Raw genomic sequence first — 20,499 nt, 5'->3', positions numbered from 1 at the left:
TGGCAGAAAAGAACATCAAAAGTAAAGTTACATCTGGCAGAAAAAGTGTGTCTGAACTCTACATAAACTCCAAGACACTGGCAGATCTTGAAAAATTGAAAGAGGACTGAGGGAAAGATAAATTATCTGTAAGTTTCTGCAAGAAGCCAATATAATTCACAGCAAGTAAACTGAAGAAGGAACTGTCTGTTCTACAAGGTATTCAAGGCCAAGAGTACAATACCTGAATTCACTGGACACTATCAAGAGCTCAGACAGTGGAAATACAACTGGTTGTGTCTTTCTGTGAGGCTTTTAACAAAACTGAGGAAAAAGCCCATGAGAAATAACAACAAAAATCTTCAATTTTCCAACAGGAAGATGGAATAACAGCAGTCAACTCTGATGATGTGTGAACAGAAGTCATTTGGAAAGGAAGAAAATAATCTTAAAACAAGCATACAGCAAACTCTTCTGGTTTAGAAGGAAAACCCCAGGACACCTCCACCATAGGGAACAGGACTTTGAGCCAGGACTCTCCACTGCCTCCCCTTCCTCATTTCTCCCAGTACACTGAACACTGCAGTGCAAGAAGCTGTTTGACTCTTTTCCTCTTTGGCCAGCTGGCTGTGACCTGCACAGACCCATCTCCTCCAGCAAACACAGTGCTCCTTCATTCCCTGCAAAATGCCTGACCCCCTTAACAGCACAGAAATTCTATCAGTCACCCCACAAATGTTTTGTCAGGGTTTTCTCCAGGACAGATGTGCCAACAGTTTGGATTTGTAGGACCCATCCTGGTTTGCCACCGGTGGGGGAGTCCTGTCCCTCCCTGCCTTGGAAATGGGCCCTGTCCCAGGGCAGCTGCTGCTCTGTGCTCACTGCTCAGGCAGATCAAACACTGACCATGAAGGCAAAGCTCCAAATTACATCCCAGACACAGCTCCAGCCTCTTCAGAAGCAAAATGCTGGTGAAAGAGAGCAAGACACCCGTGAAGATGAGGCAGCAAGAGCAGAGTACCTGGAAAGGCAACTCTTCTTCCTTGCTCTCTCTAGAGGGAGCTGGCAACCAAGACTCCCTCCAGCCTGACCCTGCAGCACCCAGGGGACACCTGGGGGCTCCCATCTCAACATCATCTCCCAAAGGGATTCCATCTCAAACACAAGTCCTGATTACCAGGGCAAACATCTACAGCTACAGCATGGCAGGAAGACCTGAGTATTACACCCAGGTCAAATAAAAATTAAGTAACAAAAAACAGCTTGAGATGTGCAGGAGGAAAAAAGAGCAGATCAAAGGGAACAACACATTTTTAGACAGTACTCTAAATTGTTGACAACAGGTAAAGAACTACCTTAATTAAAGAAAGGGAGAATTTAGAGGAAGGGTTCAACATACACTTAGTCCTTGAGAAATGTCACTAGAAGTCAAGGTATCTGGGTAGCAAAGTTAGGGAAAACATGACAAAATCTAGATTAGGGTCTTGGCCAACAAAACCACCCTAAGAGGCAACAAACATCCAGCCCAGCCAGCACAACCAGAGCAAAGTCAGGCAAAAAATGCACCTTCCAAAGGCTGGACAACTAGAACAGCACTGTCCAGGTGAAAAGGCTTTTAAAACCATACATAAAAAAAACCCCAGGAATAAGCAAAGAAAAACACTGAAACACTGCTTTGAGTAAGGAAGACCTGCAGAGCTGCATGGCCCCCCCTGACACCCTGCCAGCTGCTGGGAGCAGGACCTGTGGGGCCTGTAGGCAGCAGGATGAGGCACTCTGAGAAGGTGGAGCTGCTGCAGAGCAATTGTGTGGTGTAAGTTTTCAGCTACATATCTATTTTAGCTGATAGGGCTGAGCTCTCCAGATATGGCTTGACATGTAGAAGCACTCTGCACCCTGTGCTCTGCACAAAAAGTGCACACCTGGGGCCACACAATGGGCAGAAATGTGTGGCAAAGCTAACAGTATTGATTTTTAAATGGTGTTTTATTAGCTTATCTTATCAGCACAGTTAATATTAAAAAATATAAGACCAACATATATAACACTCTGACCTTTACTATCTGAAATAATATTTACTTTTACTCTTTACACACATGACCTATCAGCTGTGAATGGTTCACACCAACTGTGAAAAAACAAAGTAATTATAGAACCCCCAAACCTGCTTTGATCTCACTAGAGCTTTTACAGGTCAAAGGCAGGACTTGAATAGTGAATTTGCAAGTGATCGAAAGAGATGTATAATGCAATAAAGGGCATATTTAAGGAAAAAAAAAAAAGAATAGTTTAAAGTAGCTGACTCCCTCCTTCAGGATCAGGGAAATGGGTTCCAAGGCAAATGCCATCCCATTTGTGGCTACAGGCATTGCATTTTCCTTTTCTAGAGAAACCCCTCATTTTTGAGGGTGTCTTCTTTGCAAAGGAAGAGCTAGAAAGTAAAATATCCATCAGTATAAAAAAAAAGAAAGAGAGAACTCTCCAAGGATGGCAAGAGTTTCGTGTTGATGACTGTGCTGCAACTGCTCATGGGCACTCATGAGAACAAGCATGGGAACAACCTTATCTCCTTCAAAATCACCTTTTCCTGCTGTGCTGGCAATTACTGCTTGTTTCTCAAAAGCCAGGAAGATGCAGGGACAGCAGAGCTAATAGATGGGTCTCAGAAAGCAAAGGTTAGGACAATGCAGACACCAAGAGATGAAGGCAGGGGTCTGCTACTGTCCAAAAAGTTCCCAACACACAAAGGCACCTGTGGTGACCCACCCTAAGGGAAGGAAGCACCTAAGGAAGCACCATCCCCCTAAGGGTGAGTTGTCACAGCACTGTCCTGAGAGCCTGGAGCCTGCAATTATTTTTGGAAGCAAATGGAAATGTGGCTGTTTCTAATAGAAGATGCAGATGCAGTGGAAGAAGGTTGTGAAGTGTCCATCACTGCATTTAAAGACTGAGAACAACACTCACTAACACAGCTTTGCCTTGGGTAGGGCCAGGCTTGGCTCAGGAGCCTCTCAGCCAGGGCAGGGACAGCCAGGAGGCTGAAGGCAGGAGTTTGCTGGGCTACACTGCAGCAAAGGCACTCCAACGAGCTATCCAGATGAGAAGTGACATTCTCATAATGTTTTCTCCTCAGGAGATCTCCCCTACTCCAAAGAAGCTGTGTTCATACTCACCAAGGCGTGATCAAACTTAAAAGTACTGATGTAGTAGGCTGGGATGTCGGCTGCAGCCAAAGGCTCAGAAATCTGAGCGACAATTCCACATTCATCTGTGGGGAGATAAAAAATAAAACATGCTCTGGAGGGGCTTGCAAAAGTCTCAGAGCTCACCAGTTTCATGCCCACATATGGAGAAGTTTGTCTTCACAAACTCCAACCAGAAGGAATCTCTGTAATAAAACATATTCTTTCTCACAGAATCTAGCTTTTGGGCCACAACAACACACTGAGCATTTAGTGTTATTACCTTCTTTTTGCTACAGAGAAATGCACATTCTCTAAAGGCACAAAACAATCAGAACTGGAATGACTCAGAGGTCCAAAGAAAGGTGCTGAACAATGTTCAACAAGAAAGCAAAAACTCAGCCCCATTTATCCTTAACATCCATTTTTCTCTGTTACTGAACATTTGGCCCTGCAACTCTGAAAGAGGAGATGCTGACCCATTAGGCAGCCTGGACACATGGTTCCTAGGCTGCAGCCCAGCATAGCCCCTGAAACAGGATTTCACACCAATTTCACCACAGAATCGTCATTGTTAAAGAACTGAAGTGGACCTTAAAGATCCTTTAATCCCAAGCCCCATGCCATGGGAGGGACACCTCCCACTGGAGCAGGCTGCTCAAAGCCTCATCCAACCTAGCTTTGAGCACTGCCAGGTTGGGACATCCACAGCCTCCCTGGGATACCTGTGCCAGAGTCTCACCACCTCACAGGGAAGAATTTCTTCCTAATACCTGACCTGAATTTCCCCTCTTTTACTGGGTACCCATTCCCCCTTGTCCTGTCACTCCAGTTCCTGATGCAAAGTCCCTCTCTGGCTTCCCTGGAGCCCCTTCAGGCCCTGGAGGTGCTGGGAGGTTTCCACACAACCTTCTCTTCTCCAGGCTGAACAGCCCCAGCTCTCTCAGCCCGTCCATGGGGGAGGTGCTCCAGTCCTCCCATCGACTTCATGGCCCCCTCTGGACCTGCTCCAACAGTTCCATGTTCTTATGCTGGAGACACATTAAAAAAAGCAGAATTCCTCCTTCACCCTGCTGACCATGCTCCTTTGGATGCAGCCATCTGGGCTATCTGCTTGGCCTTCTGAGCTTTAAATGAAATTTAAATGGCTCATCTGTCTTGTTTGTTGCAGATCACTGTTTTCAGATGAAACCTGGAGTTTTATTGATTCAAATTTGACATTTGAACTTGATTTTAAATTAACAAATATTTAGGGGCCTGGGCAATGTCCTGATGTGCTATCAATGACATATGCTATTTCTACATATTTTCCTCAAAGATGTATAAAGAGAAGGTAAAATGAAAACTTCCTTCTTGCTACTTTTGATGGTCTGGTGTAGAAGTTGCAATTAAATACAAATTTACCCCAATGTTTTTCAAAAATGTCCTTGAAGCTTTTATTTTATAATTGGTTCAGAGCCCACAGGAAGGAGCCACTGCATTTCCTGAAGATCAGGCCTCTGTTGCATCATTCAGATCAGACCCTTAAAATTCCAGGGGACACAGAAATAACAAGAACACTCCTGCAGACATGAAGCATTTGCTCTGTGCTACTTAGGACCAATATTCTTTTGAGTAGAGAAAACATGTGCAGGACTAGATGTGAAACACGTCTGTGAACAAGACCTCCACTTGGACTGCCATAAATCTATAAAAAGTCCACTAGAATCCATGTGTAAAAGCAAAGAATCACAGAATTACTCAAGCACTGCACTGGGGTATGACACTGCTTTTTAACCACTGATTTCAGCAATCTATAATGAATTCCCATGCCACCTTTTAGTCCAGATTTTCTCTTTAACCAAACCCAAAGTCCAGCAGAGGAATGCAATATAGCTGAACTGTTGAGCACTTCCAGGAGTATATTCAGAGTCAAATGTAATAGGAGTGAGGCTTCTATTTGAAAATCTCAGCTCACAAAGTCATGTTAAGCTGCTGGCTCTTAAAAAGCATCAGCCTCAGATGGATTTTTCCACACTCCTTGAAGGCCCTGAGGTGACTGCCTGCCTGCCTGCACACCAACTGATCCTCCAAATGTTACTCACCAAATCCAAGAGGCTGCCCACCAATCCGCACCATCTTCCAGAGCTCACCAGATGCACTTGTAAACAACAAATTATTAGGAAATCTGTAAAAAAAAAAAAAGGAACACCAAACATAGCAATTAAAACACAGCAGTGTGTCAGATTCTGCCTGTGGGGGATCTGCTCTTCCTGCATCCTTGAGATGTTTGAAGCCAAAAATAATGGGGCAGTAGCTTGGGCAAACTGGGAAAACTCAAGGCAGGTGGGGCAGATGCACCTGCCTGATCCTCCAGGTATCCTATGGCAGATCAGCATCTCCTGGAGGTGGGCACAGGTACCCAGAGAGGCACAGGAAAAAATTTGCAAGCAACAGGCTGTGTCCCAGCTTTGCAAATGAAACTGTGAAGGTTTGATTTGAGCTGCATTTGGGAACAGCCAGGGATGGAATATGTTTCCATGCCTGCTCTCAGGAACGTGAACAGTAATCACTGGTTTTGTGTCTGAGCACCACCAGTGCTTTTTTCCATCCCAGCCTGGGAGGTGCCTGGGACCACTGCAGAGGTCTCTATTTCTTAGTAAGGGGAAGCTTCTCTCGAGGCTAAGAGAGTTGCCAAGTGAAGCAGGCAGCCTGTGAGAGAGAAGATTTGGCTCCCCACATTTCTCACCCTCCAGGCTGAAGCTCCATTCCTCTGGCTCCTCTTAAGACAGACAAAGGTTTACTCCAATAAGGTCAAAGAAACTTTCAGGAGGGCAATTTATTACTTTGAAAAACAAGTCCCTGGAGCAGGGGATTCCCCCCCAAGAACCAAACCCAAATTGCTCTGTATATCAAAAGCAAATCTAATACTGCTGAGTATTAGATCTATCTAATAGATCTAATCATCCCTCTAGCCTCCAGACCTCAGAGCCTCCCATGCTGCACAGCTGCAGAAGCACAGACACACACACACACAGAGGCTGACTGCTCACCAGCTGGCTCCTTCCCTGCTAGACAAACAAGTCATGGGCTCCCACTGCACACTGATGGCTTGGGACATTTTCATCATAACAAGACTCTGAACCAAGCCCATCCATGTGTAAAAGCAAAGCAGGAGGACAGCATCACTGACATCCTCACCCTGATATTGGCTTTTATCCTTTTCCAACCAAGGAAAACATCGAACACCTACACTAGGTTTTTCTTTAAGGTTTTGCTCTTACAAGCACAGCTTGTATGAGCAACAGAATAAAAGTGCAAAAATCACTTTGCTCCAGTATTCCTCTTTTGAAAGTGAGCTAACCCTACATCACATTGATTTGTGATTTCACTGAGGGCTTGGACAGACCAGTCCAAAATTTAGACACTGGAACTAAAATGCCAGATTTTACTCAGTAAAGTGACAGGGTGTACAGGCCCATGACACCCCTACAAGACAATCCAAATAATTAACATGGAGGAGTCTAAACTGCTGCCTGCTCCTTTGATAACAGCCCTTTTTTATGGTCTGGGTTACCATATTACCATACCATCTAAGAGCAAAACTCACCTCTGCTGTGTCTGGACATCCATGACCAGGGAGATGTAACCCTCAATGAGAGAAAAGGAGAAAAAGCGAATGTGTCCCGAGTCTTCGTTGCCCACCACTGAGTCTTTTACTCTGAAGAAACAAAAGAGAACTACATTAACTGTGGCTAGAAGAGCACAAAAAAGGGGTTTTAAAGCAGATACAGCCAGTGGAACCAGAAATGTTCTTACATTGACTTAGGGAAGTGAAACTGAGTTTTGTTGTATTATACTGATTTGATTTTTTTTTTTTTTTTTATTTTGCAGGTGGAAAACTATCCAGTTCCCACAACTGACAAAAGTCTCCATCCCTGCCTCGAGGTCTCCTCACAAGAAACTGTGGGCCAGGAGCCATGGGCACCAAGGGGCAGCAATCCAGCCAGCTGTACATGCTCTGGCACACTGACCACATGGCTCTGCTCACCCTCACTCAGAAAAAGCTCAGCTTTCCAAAGCCAGCAGATGTCTTTGGGCACCCTCAAACACCTGTTTGGCTTCCACCTGTGAGGACAACCCTCCTGAGCCTGTGAAACCTCCCTCCCTCCCTCTGTGCAGAGCGCTGGAGCAGCACAAGGCCACAGCAGATCCCTGGCATGCCAGAGGAGCAATCTGTGCCTCCAAACATTGGGCACACCTCTCCTGGAAACCCATCTCCCTGCAGGACCTACCCATTGGAGTAAAACATGACATCCATGAGGAGTGTAGCAACAGTGGGAAGGGTATCTGGATCCAGGCTGGTGACACAGAACATGTTACTTGGGCTGGAAAGAGGATGAATGACAGGCCTCTGAACTGAAAGAGACACACACAGACACACACAGAGCTATGAAGCCACGTCTGCAGCAAGTTTCTGTCCCATCAGCCGTGTTATCCATGCCCTGGCAATGGTTACAGAGCAAGCTGACAGTATTTGTAAGGCAGTGCCTCCTTGCTGAAGCCTTGCTGACTCTCAGGCAGGGAATGAGGGGCCTGTGGATAATCTGCTCCTCTGCTGGTCTCCCTAAAGTGGTGTTAATCTGCATTCCCTGCCCAGCTCTCTGCTCTGAGGGGCTTTCAGGCCATTGGGTGCATCCACATGACATGAGGGGCAAGCTAAAGGAGGGCCAAGAGAAACTGGAAAGTGGCAAAAAAAAGCAGGCTTCCACCATTAAAAGGCAGGGCTATGGAAGGCTGTGGTTGCTGGCAGTCCATCCAGTTCTCCCTCACTTCTGAGGACCTATTTTGCCATAATATCTTGAAAAATTAAAAACCAGCTGCCATGCAGCAGTTTGCCTAAGAGATTGCAGCCAGTGGCTGAGAAGCAGCCAGCATTTAGGGCATGCAACCTAATAGAGCAACACAGCATTTGGGTATGCAACCAATAGAGCAACACAGCAAACTGTGCACTAGTGCATTATCAACATGTATTTCACTGTGCCCTTTCTTGATGCTTTTTTTTCTTTAAGACTCATTTTCTTCAACAAGGTGATTGTTAGCTCTTGAGTGATGAAACTGAGTGGCACTTCATAATAATTGATCCCTGCTTTGTCTGGTTATGGACAAAAAATTACACACATGTCTCTGTAGGTAAGCATATGTATGTAAGTTTTTCCTTTTCCTGATTGTGCCCTTTGGTTTGATACTTGCTCCTTTAGCCTGCAAACATCCTAAGGTTCTGTACAGCCCTGGGATCATTGTGGCCTTGATCCTCACTGGCACTGAAGTGTGAAAGTTGAAAAACAATCTTCTCTGTGCATCACTGCATTACTTAAACAAGCTTTTAGAGAAGCCATTTTCCTTTGGAATGTTGAAGCATGGAAATATGGGCTACAGACAACATTATTTTTGTAACTGCAACGAACTGTACTTTAACCTTCTGTCCTACCAAAGGCATGTCTTCTCTAGAAAAACTAGCATTAGAAGGCCAAAATTACTAGCATTGCTCAGAAATTTAAAATCCTTGGGTACACTCAGTGAGGCTTGTAAGATTAAAATGTTACAACATGATAAATATTCACCCAAATGTTGAAGGAAGCCAGGAGGCAGAACTTCCACCCCATGTGTCAGGGAGACCAAACCCCCAGCAAGCTGAGCCTGTGCTGGTCCTTACCTAGTTTTGGTTTAACAAATCCATTTGTTACCCCAAAGTCATCGGCAGCCACTGTCTCCCCATTCACCACTCTGAGGATGGTGAACTCGGCAGCCAGCGTGTGCATCACGAAGGGCAGGTCTCGCTCACGCACCTGAAGGGGACAACAGGGTTATTTGGTGATGCTATTATGGTATTCTCCAGATATCTTATTTTATGGTATGATCTGGATATGCACCAGAAATGACAGAACACTGCAGTGGAGGGCACACACTTTTAGTGCACAGCAAAGTGGACACGACTCCTGGTTGAGGCAGTGGATAGTTACCATTCAGGTGTATCTTAAGAGAAGCACACTTGGTGATATCACTGTGGGTATCAGTAGGATTAAGCAGCAGAGTGCTTTCATGACTGTAAAAAGAATGTGGAGATTTCTAAGTGGGAAATGCTTCTTTTCCAGCATTCCTGCAACAGCTCAGCACTGCCTGTTCTTCAGTCTTGTTTCCTCAGGAAATAAGGCTATGCCTTGTGTGCATGCACACACATGTGTGTGAGACAGAAAGACAGTTTGGCTGTCTATAACCAAAACATCTTTGGAGCCTCTTGGCCATCACCAGCCACCCTGACAGCAGACACTATGTTCCTCTAACTTTCAGAAAACCAGTGTCTGAGCCATGGTGGGAAGTGCTACCAGTATCTCCATTTCAGGAGAGACTGTTATGTGGACTCAGCACTCAGACACCAGACAACCCGTGATAACAAATGCTTAATCCCAAAGCTCCTGAGATGTCAGAGGGCCTAACTACAGAGGAACAGAGCTCTGGGGAAAGCAGACTCTGGTACTTCTGCCACTCCCAGACAACTTGTTCCCAGAATTGCCCAGCTGAACTTTCCTCTGGTGCAAGAACTCTGCCTGGTCCCCTCATGTCCTCTTACCAGGATGAAGTCCGTCTGATAGGTGGAGAGCATAAACACTGAGATGTTTTGGTCAGCTAGGGGTGCTATGACTGACTTGGCAATTTTGGTCACTCCGATGGGCTGGGAGCTGGAGAAACCACCCCCACCAGACACCACGTTGAGGGCAAGCCATGTTGCATCAGCCACGCTCAAGTGTTCCGAGGAAGGAAGCTCTGCAGAGACAGAAGGGGAGGACAGAGGTTTGATTTAGAGGCAGAGAGAGCCAGGTCCACCATGTGCCATTATGTGCTTAGCACGGACCTCAGTGCAAGGAGTGAGATGAGTCCCCTTATTCCAACCTCCTGGGCTTCCCATGTGGCTCCACAGGTTCATACTGTGACTCTCCTTCATGTACTGATGACATCACTTTCCATGGCAGCATCCACACAGATTATCAAGGACAACACAGGGAACTGCAGGGACTCAGCAATTCACTTGGATGCCAGTGAACAATTCTGTTGAGCTTCCCAAGGGGAAACAGCCAGTGGTGGTTGTGTGGTTACAAAAGGAGAGTGCCAGTGTGGGTCTAAACAAACTGTGTATTCTACTCCCCTCGACATCATTCCTGACAAACTGCTCATTACAGGTCGCTTGCAGGAGCTGCCCATCCCACACCTGACACCCCAGGCTACAAGCTGGGTGTTAAATTAGATAAGGCAGAAGAAGCAAACCCTTCGAGGCAGGGTAGTGTCTCTTCTTCACACCAATGACTCAGCTGTGATAACTCCCCTTTGGGGAAGCACCAGCACAGTCACACCCATCCTGAAGGGGGAATCTCTGCTAATGGGCCATAATGGGCACCATCAGAACAGGGGCTGGAGCTCCCCAAAATATCCTGACTCACATTATTACATCATTCCACTGTGAAACTCCCCCCTGTGGGAGGTACTGAGCATTTCTGCCTGAACCTGAGCCTATAAAATCTCAACATCACCACTATCACTGGATGGATCCAGAAGAGGAACAGAACTTCCACAGGACCATGGCTTTTGACTGCAACAATCATCTGACAGTGATGGTTGTTGCAGTCAAACTGTGATGAGCACCCTGACCAACAGAGTGTCAGGCTGTACTCTTTGTGCCAGTCTTCTGTGTATAATTGCATTTATTGCAATCTTTCTATTAAATTGTAACTCCAACCTGAAATCTCTCTCAAGATAATTCTATGGGGATTCTCCAGATGGTTCACTTTCAAAGCAGTACAGTAGTCTTGGACTTTAATCTCTATCATACAATTTCTCCAAACATTTTACTCAAGTTGTTATGGCCTTTTTTGTTTCTGTTTTCCCACTCTATCTAAATACAAATTTTGTACTCCTGGACTAGAGATGGAGGCTGACAGAGCACCCTGGGCACTATCCCTAGTCTTTGAAGACGCAGGCCAGGCATCCTGTGCATCTGTGGGCTCCTGCCTCCACCTATAAAGCAGCTCTGCAAGGGATGGATGGTGTAACACATATACTAGGGATTACAAAGTAAGAACATACTAAGGTAATACAAATTACTTTGGAAATGGAAAACACTAAGAATGATCCCATTCCACTTGCTTCTAATCTGTTGTGGTTAAATAGTTCAAAATCTGCAGCTAAACCATCTAATACAAATTATTAACTGTTTTAAAAAAACCTTAATGTATTAACAGCCCAGAAAACCAGATGCAGACTCTGGAATGAAGACATACACAACTCTAGGATTCTCTGGATTTTTGATTTTTCTTTGGCAAATTACAGAAACAAACAGTTCAGATCCAGACTAACAAATGCATAATCCCAGCTAAATCTACTTGGTGTAAGGAACCTGATCTTAGATGCAGATACAGCCAGCAAGGACACAGCAGATGTGCCAGGGGAGGTCTACACACTCAGCTCCGAGGTGAGATGCAGCCCAGGTCTCAGGGTCTGGGTGTTGGGATGATCCCAAGATTCTAAAAGTTCTTGTTTCCCAGCCAAAGAAGGAGTCAGGATGTGTAGGATCAGCTTCTCCAGGTTGTTTATTTTCCCTTATCTATAACATTCTTTCTCTGACCTGCTGAGCTCTGTCTAGCAAGTCAGCCATGGCATTCTGTCTGCCCTCTAGGATGGTGTTTACATTTTATACTAAAAACGTACGTGTACTATGTTTACAATAATGTGCCAATATTATCAATTATGTTAGACAAGTGTGTCTCTACCTTAAACCAACAGAAAAGTGTCACCATCACAGCAAGACATGAAGGACAAGAAGAAGGAGAAGAAGGCCAGGACACACCCAAATCCCTCCATCTTGACCCCCTGAACCCTTTATTTCAAAATCCTAAAATTCTACTTTTTCACCCTGTATTAGTTCAACTACCACACTGCTCAAACCCTTGTGGCTTGTAATTCCTCATACAGAGTTGGCAGGTTTTTCCATGGGCTAAAATGGAAGCCACAGATGTTTTTGACTTTGTGTCAAGATCTCAGAACCCCCTGCCAGGGTCTGGGGCCAGCCAGGGCAGCCAGAGGGATGTGCTGGACTCCAACATCCAGGAGTCTGAAAGCACAGACCCCAGCACTGCTGCTCTTGCCGTCAGCACTCTGGCACTTTAGGCAAGTGCCTGCATGTCTCCATGTCCACACACTCCTGGCTCCTCCATCCTTTCTTTCTCCTCCAACGAGACCTTTGGGAGTTGTTTCTGTTCAGCCCCAGACACCGTGTAATGAATTCCTAACCTCACCCTCTCTGAATCCTCAGGCATCACTTCCCTGAGACACTGCAAGCACTGAAAACCCAAAATGATCTGAATAACAAACACATTTTGCTCTCTTCAATAACCTCAATTGTGTGTAGCATGGAAACAACACTGAGCATACACACTGCAAACAGTGGGGACACTGAGGGTTCTGCTTCTGCATTTTGAGTTTAGCTTCATAAGTCAGTGTTTCTTTTTTAATAATCAGAGCTTACATGGAATGAAAAGTAGACACCAGGGAGAGGAGGTAAGTTTGTGCATTAATCAACAACATGTTATGTCACAGAGATCTATGCAAGGTGCTTGAAGCAAATTATTGCAGCAAAATACCATTTTCTTATCAGGCCTTTGCATCAGATAAGCCCCTCCAAATCCACGTTTTCTGCATCACCTGGCACAGAGAAGCTGGAGCTCAAAACAACTGCTGAGCTATGTATGTTCCAGGTTCCTGTTCTCACCAACTATCCCACCTGCAGTGGGCACATCCCAGGTGTGCCCAAGGCCACTACTGACTCACTTCTGGCAGCGAGATCACAGTTCATTCCCTGCTCTGTACACAGAGTAATGATGTTCCTGCTTTGCACAGATGATAAGGATTGCAATTCATTAAATACCAGTTTAAACACATTTTGGGCCAGGGATGTGATGTGGTGCAGTATTTTGTGGTGGACAGAGGCATTATCCCATTTCACTCCAGCAGCAGCTGTGCTGGATGAGCTGCCCCAAGAAGACCTCATCAAGCTCTTCCTGAGGGGGAAGGAAGGCTGATTTGCTCATTGCACTTGTAATTACTCAGAAGTGTTAGTAATTTCTGGGTTTATGTGTTTAACAGGCCCTATGAAGTGTGACAAGGGCCATTGCATTTGCTTAAGTAACCTGCTTCTCATGATTCAATTAACTTGGAAAAATATATAGGAAGTGATTGAAATACCGATTTTGGACACTTGTTTCCACTAGGCAGCCAGATAGAAAAGTACAGCCCAAATTTTAATGAAACAAACCTAGGCTGAAGGCTCAACAAATTCATCTAAATAGCATTAAATAAGTGACGTGGGATGGTGCTTTGCCCAGGAAGCTGTTGAATGCTGTAAACCCAGAGAGAGATGAGAACACCAGCTGTAACATTAGCACAGACTCAGGCAGAATAAGGTAATCAATAAAGAGCAAAATGAGGAATTGCCCACATTCCAGTACCAACTCACCATCACCACCCCTTTCCCCATAGGAGAACAGAGTTCCAGGCCCCCACAGCTTCAGCACTGCCACATCCCTTGTCCTTCCATTGGACAAAAATCTGTCTGCTGGGCTCTCAAGATCCTCTTCTAACTGGTTTATCAGAGTGCAGTCACTCCTACTTCTGATCAACTCTGGCTGAGAAAGACCTCTAAAAGGTCACAGATTTGGGCTTTCTTATAATCAGGGTTTTCATTTTGACCTTTCATTGGGATGAAGCCTTAAGATTTTTCTGGTTTTGCTGTGTAAGACTTTGCAGAATTGCTAGCAGAAGGCCCCAGGAGCAGCTCAGCTGTCTGCAGGCTCCATAACCATCATTTGCTGCCCAACATGACAAGTACCACAGGCTGGAAGAGCAGGTTTCCAGACTCAAGCTGTCATTCCATCCATGGGTTCTGGCATGGAACACCACCAGCCTCAACAAGATGTGATCATTGTGATAGTCCAGGATGATTTTCCCTGGCAATGCAACTCTGGATACCAAGTGCTGGTGGTCTCCAAAAGCCTGTGGGGTTGCTCTCCATTGGCATAGGTACCAAACTAATGCCAGTCTCTGTGCAAACCAAACCCAGCCAACATGTCAAACAACATTTAGGATGTGAGTAACTGCTTGTTACCAGCACAGGTGATTTACAAGGCATGGAGTCTGTCCAGAGCCTCACTGGCAGCCACAGTCTTGGGATGACCCCAAGATGGTAAAAGTCCTCGTTTCCCAGCCCGTGCAGCCAAAGAAGGAGTCTGAATGCATAGGGTCAGCTTCTCAAGGGTGTTTATTTTCCCTTATCTATAACATTCTTTATCTGACCTGCTGAGCTCTGTCTAGCAGGTCAGCCATGGCATTCTGTCTGCCCTCAGGGTGATGTTTACATTTTATACCAAAAACTACGTGTGCCATGTTTACAATAATGTGCCAATATCTATAATTTATGTTAGAGAGTGTGTCTCTACCTTAAACCAATAGAAAAGTGTCACCACCACAGCAAGACATGGAGGGCAAGAAGAAGGAGAAGGAGGTCAGGACACATCCAAATCCCTCCATCTTGTTCCCCTGAACCCCATTCTAAAAAGCCCCAGAATTCTACTTTTCCACCCTGTATCAATTCAAATATCACACTACTCAAACCCTTGTGGCTTGTAATTCCTAATACAAAGTTAGCAGTTTTTTCCACGGGCTAAAATGGAAGCCACAGGTGTTTCTGATTTTGTGCCAAGGTCACTGAGCCCCCTGCCAGGGTCTGGGGACAGACAGGGCAGCCACAGGGATGTGCTGACTCCAACACCACAGTGGAAGTAGAGCAGCCTCCCTAGCACATCACCCTGGGATGTGAGGTGGTGAGTATCATATTGGCCATAATTGGCTCCTGAGCTCCAATAATCAATACCATTTCCAAGGAGGACAACAAACATTGGCTGAATCCCAAACAGAATTGAATTGCTGCCGCTGGAGCATTATACAATGCTGTAAATACTGTGAGCTGCTCCTAAAATATCCTTGGGAGGATGCTGGGATGATGATGACATTCCAGCTTGTGGGTCTTTGCAAGCTGCCAAAGAAGTCACAGAAAGCAGGGAAGGAAGATCTCCAGGTTTACAAACCTGACCAAGACAGTCTGACAGTGTCAGTCTGCACACCATTAGAAAATCAACATTCTTTCTGCCTACATTTTCTACCCTGAAGACCCCTCAGTTTCAAACACCTTGCACAACACTGGGAGAGAGCACTACCTCTCCAAAAGAACACTGGAAAATCTGCAAAATGCTCTGAGAAAGGGCAACACCATCAGAACTTTTTTTCATTTTCTGTACCTAGTTTAAATGGGCTCATATTTCTCATTAAAATGTTACAGCTAAGGGGGAAATAAATGGAAAATGCACAACAGAAATGCATTTCACCTACCCACACCAATAGCTGGGTGAGTCCTGTACTACACCCTGCTAACTCCCTTCCCCCCACAAAGACACTCTGTGAATCATTTTCTGTGGACTCTTCCAACTTTACAGCAATCAGACACCTCTCAGCTTCCAAGTGAAACTACAGATAAATCATGGATTTATCCTGGTGCTTGGAGAGAAATGAAGACCCTCAGCTGGTTTCCTCCTTTGGTGTGGTATGTTGGATCACGTCCTAAGCACTTACCTTCACTCAGTACATGAACTTTTACATTCTAGCAGAGCGCTCTGAGTGATGTGCTGCTCCTTGGTTTCTTCTGCTACTCTGAATGAACCAATTGCTCATTTGATTCATGTTTGCAGCCACAGTTAACTCCAAATACTAAAAAATAATAAAATTAAAAAATATTGTGGACTTTCCGATCGGTGTTCTGGCTTTAGAAACATTACACTGTACTTATTTCACCTTTTATAGTTTCCCTCTGCAAAAATGGCAGGGAGAGTCTGGCTTGCACTAAAAAGATACAGAAAAAGGCTCTTGCAATAAGAGGACCTCAATAGTAAGTCATTAAAAATATAAGTGCTGCCAACTGCAAAAGTAATGATAAACTGGGAGAGCTGCTGCTCAATGCCACCAAGTGGCAACACAGTTTATATGTACATATATATTGAATAGGATCTTTACGTTCATTAAAGGGTTCTCTTCTCTGCACATTGCTCTGCAGTTTTAAAATCCCATCTTCAAAGGAAGTGAGGGATTATCTGAGGTTGTAAAGCCTGACCCAAAGCCTAGGCATCTTTCCAAGGTCTCTGTTGGCAGCACCAGGCTGCAGGAGCTGCAGAGGCTGCGGGGTGCTGCCATGCAGAGCATGCCATGCCCCAGCCATCAGCAGGGAGCTGGGATGCCCAGGGCCCACTGCCAGCACCCAGCTGGTGTGTTTGCCCTGACATCTGCATAAAACACACGTCTGACCTGGATATTTCTGCTCAGGAAACTTTTATTCTATCAGGCACTATGCAAACAGGCCATATGAGCTCAGAATACTGAGAGGAGAGTGGGTGGAAGGTAACACCTGAATCTCGTTTCTTTTGAGAAATCAAAGTGAATATTCCTTTAATGTTGTGGAATCGAGTACTCTGTTTCTCACTTCCAGGAAGCTGTGAGAAAGGGGTTAAAGCAGGATAAAGATATTTATTTATCAGTTTTCATAATGTGCTAAAATCCAGAAAGAGCTCTAAAGCTGGTCCAATGGCTAGCTCTGTGTGTTCTGGTCCTTGCTACTCTGGAAGTACTTCCTGCAGAATGCTTTGCTCTGCTGCATGGACAAGACAGTGATCCAGCAATGTGCTTCCTCCACAGGAGCCCACCAGGGCAGCATAAACATCCTGGGGATGTTACACTGCAAATCAGGACCTCTCAGAGGATGCAAAGAGTCTCTCTTTTGGCCTCAAAACACAGGCTGCTAGCTTTACACTTAATAACTGTGAGCAAAGATTTTTGCTGCCACACAAGTTCTAGCAAGATCCCATGGGCACTTTGCAGAGAGAGGTGGCTGCAGGCAGAAAGCTCTGGGTGTGAGTTTGATCTGAGTGCCACAGAGCCTCCCACACCAAGAGACTTGGAATCTAAGCACAAGCCATGCAAGCTCATCACTTAGCTTTGAGCTGGGGAACATGATTATTAGGTCTAAAAAGTTATTGCTTGTGCACAGGAGGAGGAAGCAAATCCCACATTTCCAATGCAGCTGAAATCATCTCACATGCCAACAAGCCTGAGATAATCCTGGGGAGAAGTCAGCACACCCATTACCAAGCAGCTTTTGCTATTTTTTCCATTTATGCTAATGCTTTGGTCACTGTCACCTTCCTCAGAGGACAATACTGGAGGTGATCAGAGAACCAGAGAATGGTTTGGGTGGGAAGGGACTTTTACAAACCATCTAGTGCAACCCTCCTGCAATGGGTAGAGATGCCTTCAGCTAGAGCAGTTTGCTCCAAGCTCCATCCAACCAAGCCTTGAATGTGTCCGGGGATGGGGCATCCACCATCTCTCTGGGCAACAAGAGAGGCTGTACCAGAGGCAGGGACAGGATTTGCCCTGCACACATGCCTGAGCCATGAGGAGTGCAGTGCTCCAGCACTACATCTCTGCCTGCAGTGTGCTCAGGCTCAGATTCACACACGTGAGCCAGCAGTGAGACATCCAGTGCATGGATTTTGTGGCAAGCACATTTCTTTCCCTCTCAGGATTTTTCATAGAGGTGCATAGAGAGAAATGAAAGAGAAAACAATTTCTATTTCTGTTCCTTGTTTTCCTATGTGGAATGTGTTTGGAGAATTGTTTACCTGGGGTGAGTGTTTGGTTGGATTCTGGTGAGGATTGTTTGAGCTGATGGCCAACCCAACCCACCTGGGACTGGACGAGTTGTGCTAGAGTCAGAGAAAGTAGTATGTAGTTTTAGTGTCCTCCTTTTATATAGCATATTACTGTATTTTAGCATAGTTACAATAAAGAAATAATTCAGCCTTCTGAATTGAGTCAGACATCAGCATTTCTTCCCATTGGGTTCGCCTGCATTAACAATAGATTTTTAAACCTCCACACCTTCATTAGATAACAACTGCTACCAGCAAGTGTGACAGCAGGTTTCTCCAGGATCACAGCAACAGGGACAGAAGACAAGGGAGTCCTCTAAGTCCTTTGCTGGAGGGAAAGACAAACACATTCTTTATTTTATAAAGATTAGTAGACTGAAACTTTAATTTATTTTGGTGTCTTTTTTTGCTCTTTGTGGATCTCAGATTTACTCCTGATGCACCTGGGCATTTGCCTGGGCATATCTGCAGGACTGGATCCACAGCCAGGGAACCTTGCCACCTCTAACTGTATGCTTCTGTGTTTTTGACACTTTCTCCTAAAAGAGCATGTAAAACTGAGAGGGTTTTTTTAATTCCAAATACCCTCAACAGGGAAGCTGTGAAACCTGTCATCTCATTTTCCTATTTAGCTTTTATCCCCCACACACAACTGTCAAAAGAACATTGTTAAGTTCATAAACTCACACACTCTGCAGTGAGGAAGTAACAGCTTGATGTTTTATATATCTGGCCTCAATGTTTCTGGGCCTCAGTCTCCTACCCATAAAGTGGGTACAAACCCCCTATTTCTTCTAAACCTTGCTCTGAAGAGCCAGCTGACCTGTTCAGCAGAGGTTTATATACATCCCACAAATGAAGCATTACATAGCCAACACAAAGCAGCATGGAAAATTCCTGCACAAAAATCTCAATGTCTAAAAGCAGGTTAGAATGGGAGGGACTGGGAAGGTTTGTTCTGAACTCTCTGAGCATCTTTGCTTTGTCTCTGAGGGAGGAAGCTGTTTGTGCTAGTGCTATTCCAGGGATAATCAGGTAGGTTTCAAAAGCAAAGGTCTCTTAATTTCCACTATCAAAACCATAAAAGACAGACAAACAAGAGGAAAAAAAAGCAAATGCAAAGAAGAAGTAAGCAAGAATGCACTCTAGGGGAAAGCCAGCACCCTGAGCTTGTGAGCTCTGAGCAGCTGTTTCCAGTCCAGAGCAGCCTTCCCCAAACCCAAACCTCCCAGGAGTGTTCCCAAAGCAATTTCAAGCACTGCATCTTCCCTCACTTCTTGCATGACATTTATCTTGTACTACTCCTTGTCTGCTGCTACAGATTTTCTTTCAATTCATAGAGTAATTAACTCTAAAGGCTATTTATGGATTACACTAGAATAGGTGAATGTATCCAGTGCAATTTTCTCATGTTGTCCCGACAATTCAATACAAGCTCTACCCAGTACAATAACCAGTTTGCATTTTCAACTATTCATGTGAATAGGACAAATTACATACACAGGGAATTACACATGTGATTCTGGGTCCATTTAATGGGAACCACTGTTACCAGTCACATATTAAGGGAGTCCTCTAAGCCCATTATTGGAGAGAAATGATAACCACATTCCTCCCACCTTTATTTTATAAAAATTAGTAGACCCAAAGATCTGCTTCAAAGAGCACTGAGGTCACTCAGGTAATTTTTTCAAGCCCTGTTCTCAAAGAGAAATTACTCCTAACTAGACACATCAAGGGATTTTATATTGGGTATTTACAGCCTCCTCAGCAGCTACAGCAGACATTGTATAAGCTTCACTGTCCATGTAAACAGTCTGCAGAGGCAAGTGAATATTCTGAAACAGATGGAAACTTTTTATGTAAAGTACCTGCTTTTCCTTAACCATCCCCCAGATCACAACTATTTTTGCAGCCACTATGATCCAGCAGCTCCTGAGCAAGGCCTTTATAAAAAAAATTAGGGAAGAAAGACTACACTGCTGTAAAGCTCCACTGTTATACACCTACCCACATACCTGGATGAGATAGGAAAGGCTGACATGAAAGCACTGGAGGTGTCACATTCAAAGATGGAGAAGTCTGTATTTTAACCACTAATGGTACAGTCACAAGGACATCCCAGGCACAATGTCTATGCCCTGGGATGATGGAGGACACTGTGGAGCTACTTCTCTTGACCTATCTGGGAACACAGGTGCTGCTGCAGGCCTTCAGCTTGGGTAATAATTAGTATTGACTCCATGATTGCAGAAGGCTGATCAATTGTTTTATTATATCATTTCATACTATATTATATTGTACTTATTAAGAAACTCAGTAACCCTTCCAGCCTGATCCAGCTTTTGCTTAATTGGTCAATCAATCCAAACACTATCCAGTGTCCAATTAAGAAATCACCAATTCCCCATGACACATTCCACACATGCACAACACAAGGTGGAACAAGTGGAGATAAGAATTGTTTCTCATTCTTTTTTCTGATCTTCTCACAGCCT

The 20,499-nt window shown here is 44.9% G+C and overlaps 1 protein-coding gene across 1 annotated transcript in view; it reads right to left on the bottom strand.

Moving 5' to 3' along the window:
- Positions 1-20,499, bottom strand: part of CASTOR2 (cytosolic arginine sensor for mTORC1 subunit 2) — a 127,664-nt gene that overhangs the window by 11,391 nt on the left and 95,774 nt on the right. Inside the window, exons 3-8 of the mRNA XM_077787479.1 lie at positions 9,772-9,965; positions 8,857-8,989; positions 7,436-7,559; positions 6,751-6,861; positions 5,246-5,328; positions 3,153-3,247 (exon numbers count right to left, since the gene is read on the bottom strand). Of these exons, the coding sequence (XP_077643605.1) occupies positions 3,153-3,247; positions 5,246-5,328; positions 6,751-6,861; positions 7,436-7,559; positions 8,857-8,989; positions 9,772-9,965 (740 nt within the window). The remainder of the gene's footprint in view (positions 1-3,152; positions 3,248-5,245; positions 5,329-6,750; positions 6,862-7,435; positions 7,560-8,856; positions 8,990-9,771; positions 9,966-20,499) is intronic.

Source organism: Lonchura striata, chromosome 20 (genome assembly GCF_046129695.1).
Source record: "Lonchura striata isolate bLonStr1 chromosome 20, bLonStr1.mat, whole genome shotgun sequence".
Lineage (NCBI taxonomy): Eukaryota > Metazoa > Chordata > Aves > Passeriformes > Estrildidae > Lonchura > Lonchura striata.
Note: the sequence above shows the minus strand (reverse complement) of the source record. Positions and strands in the feature narration are given on the sequence as shown.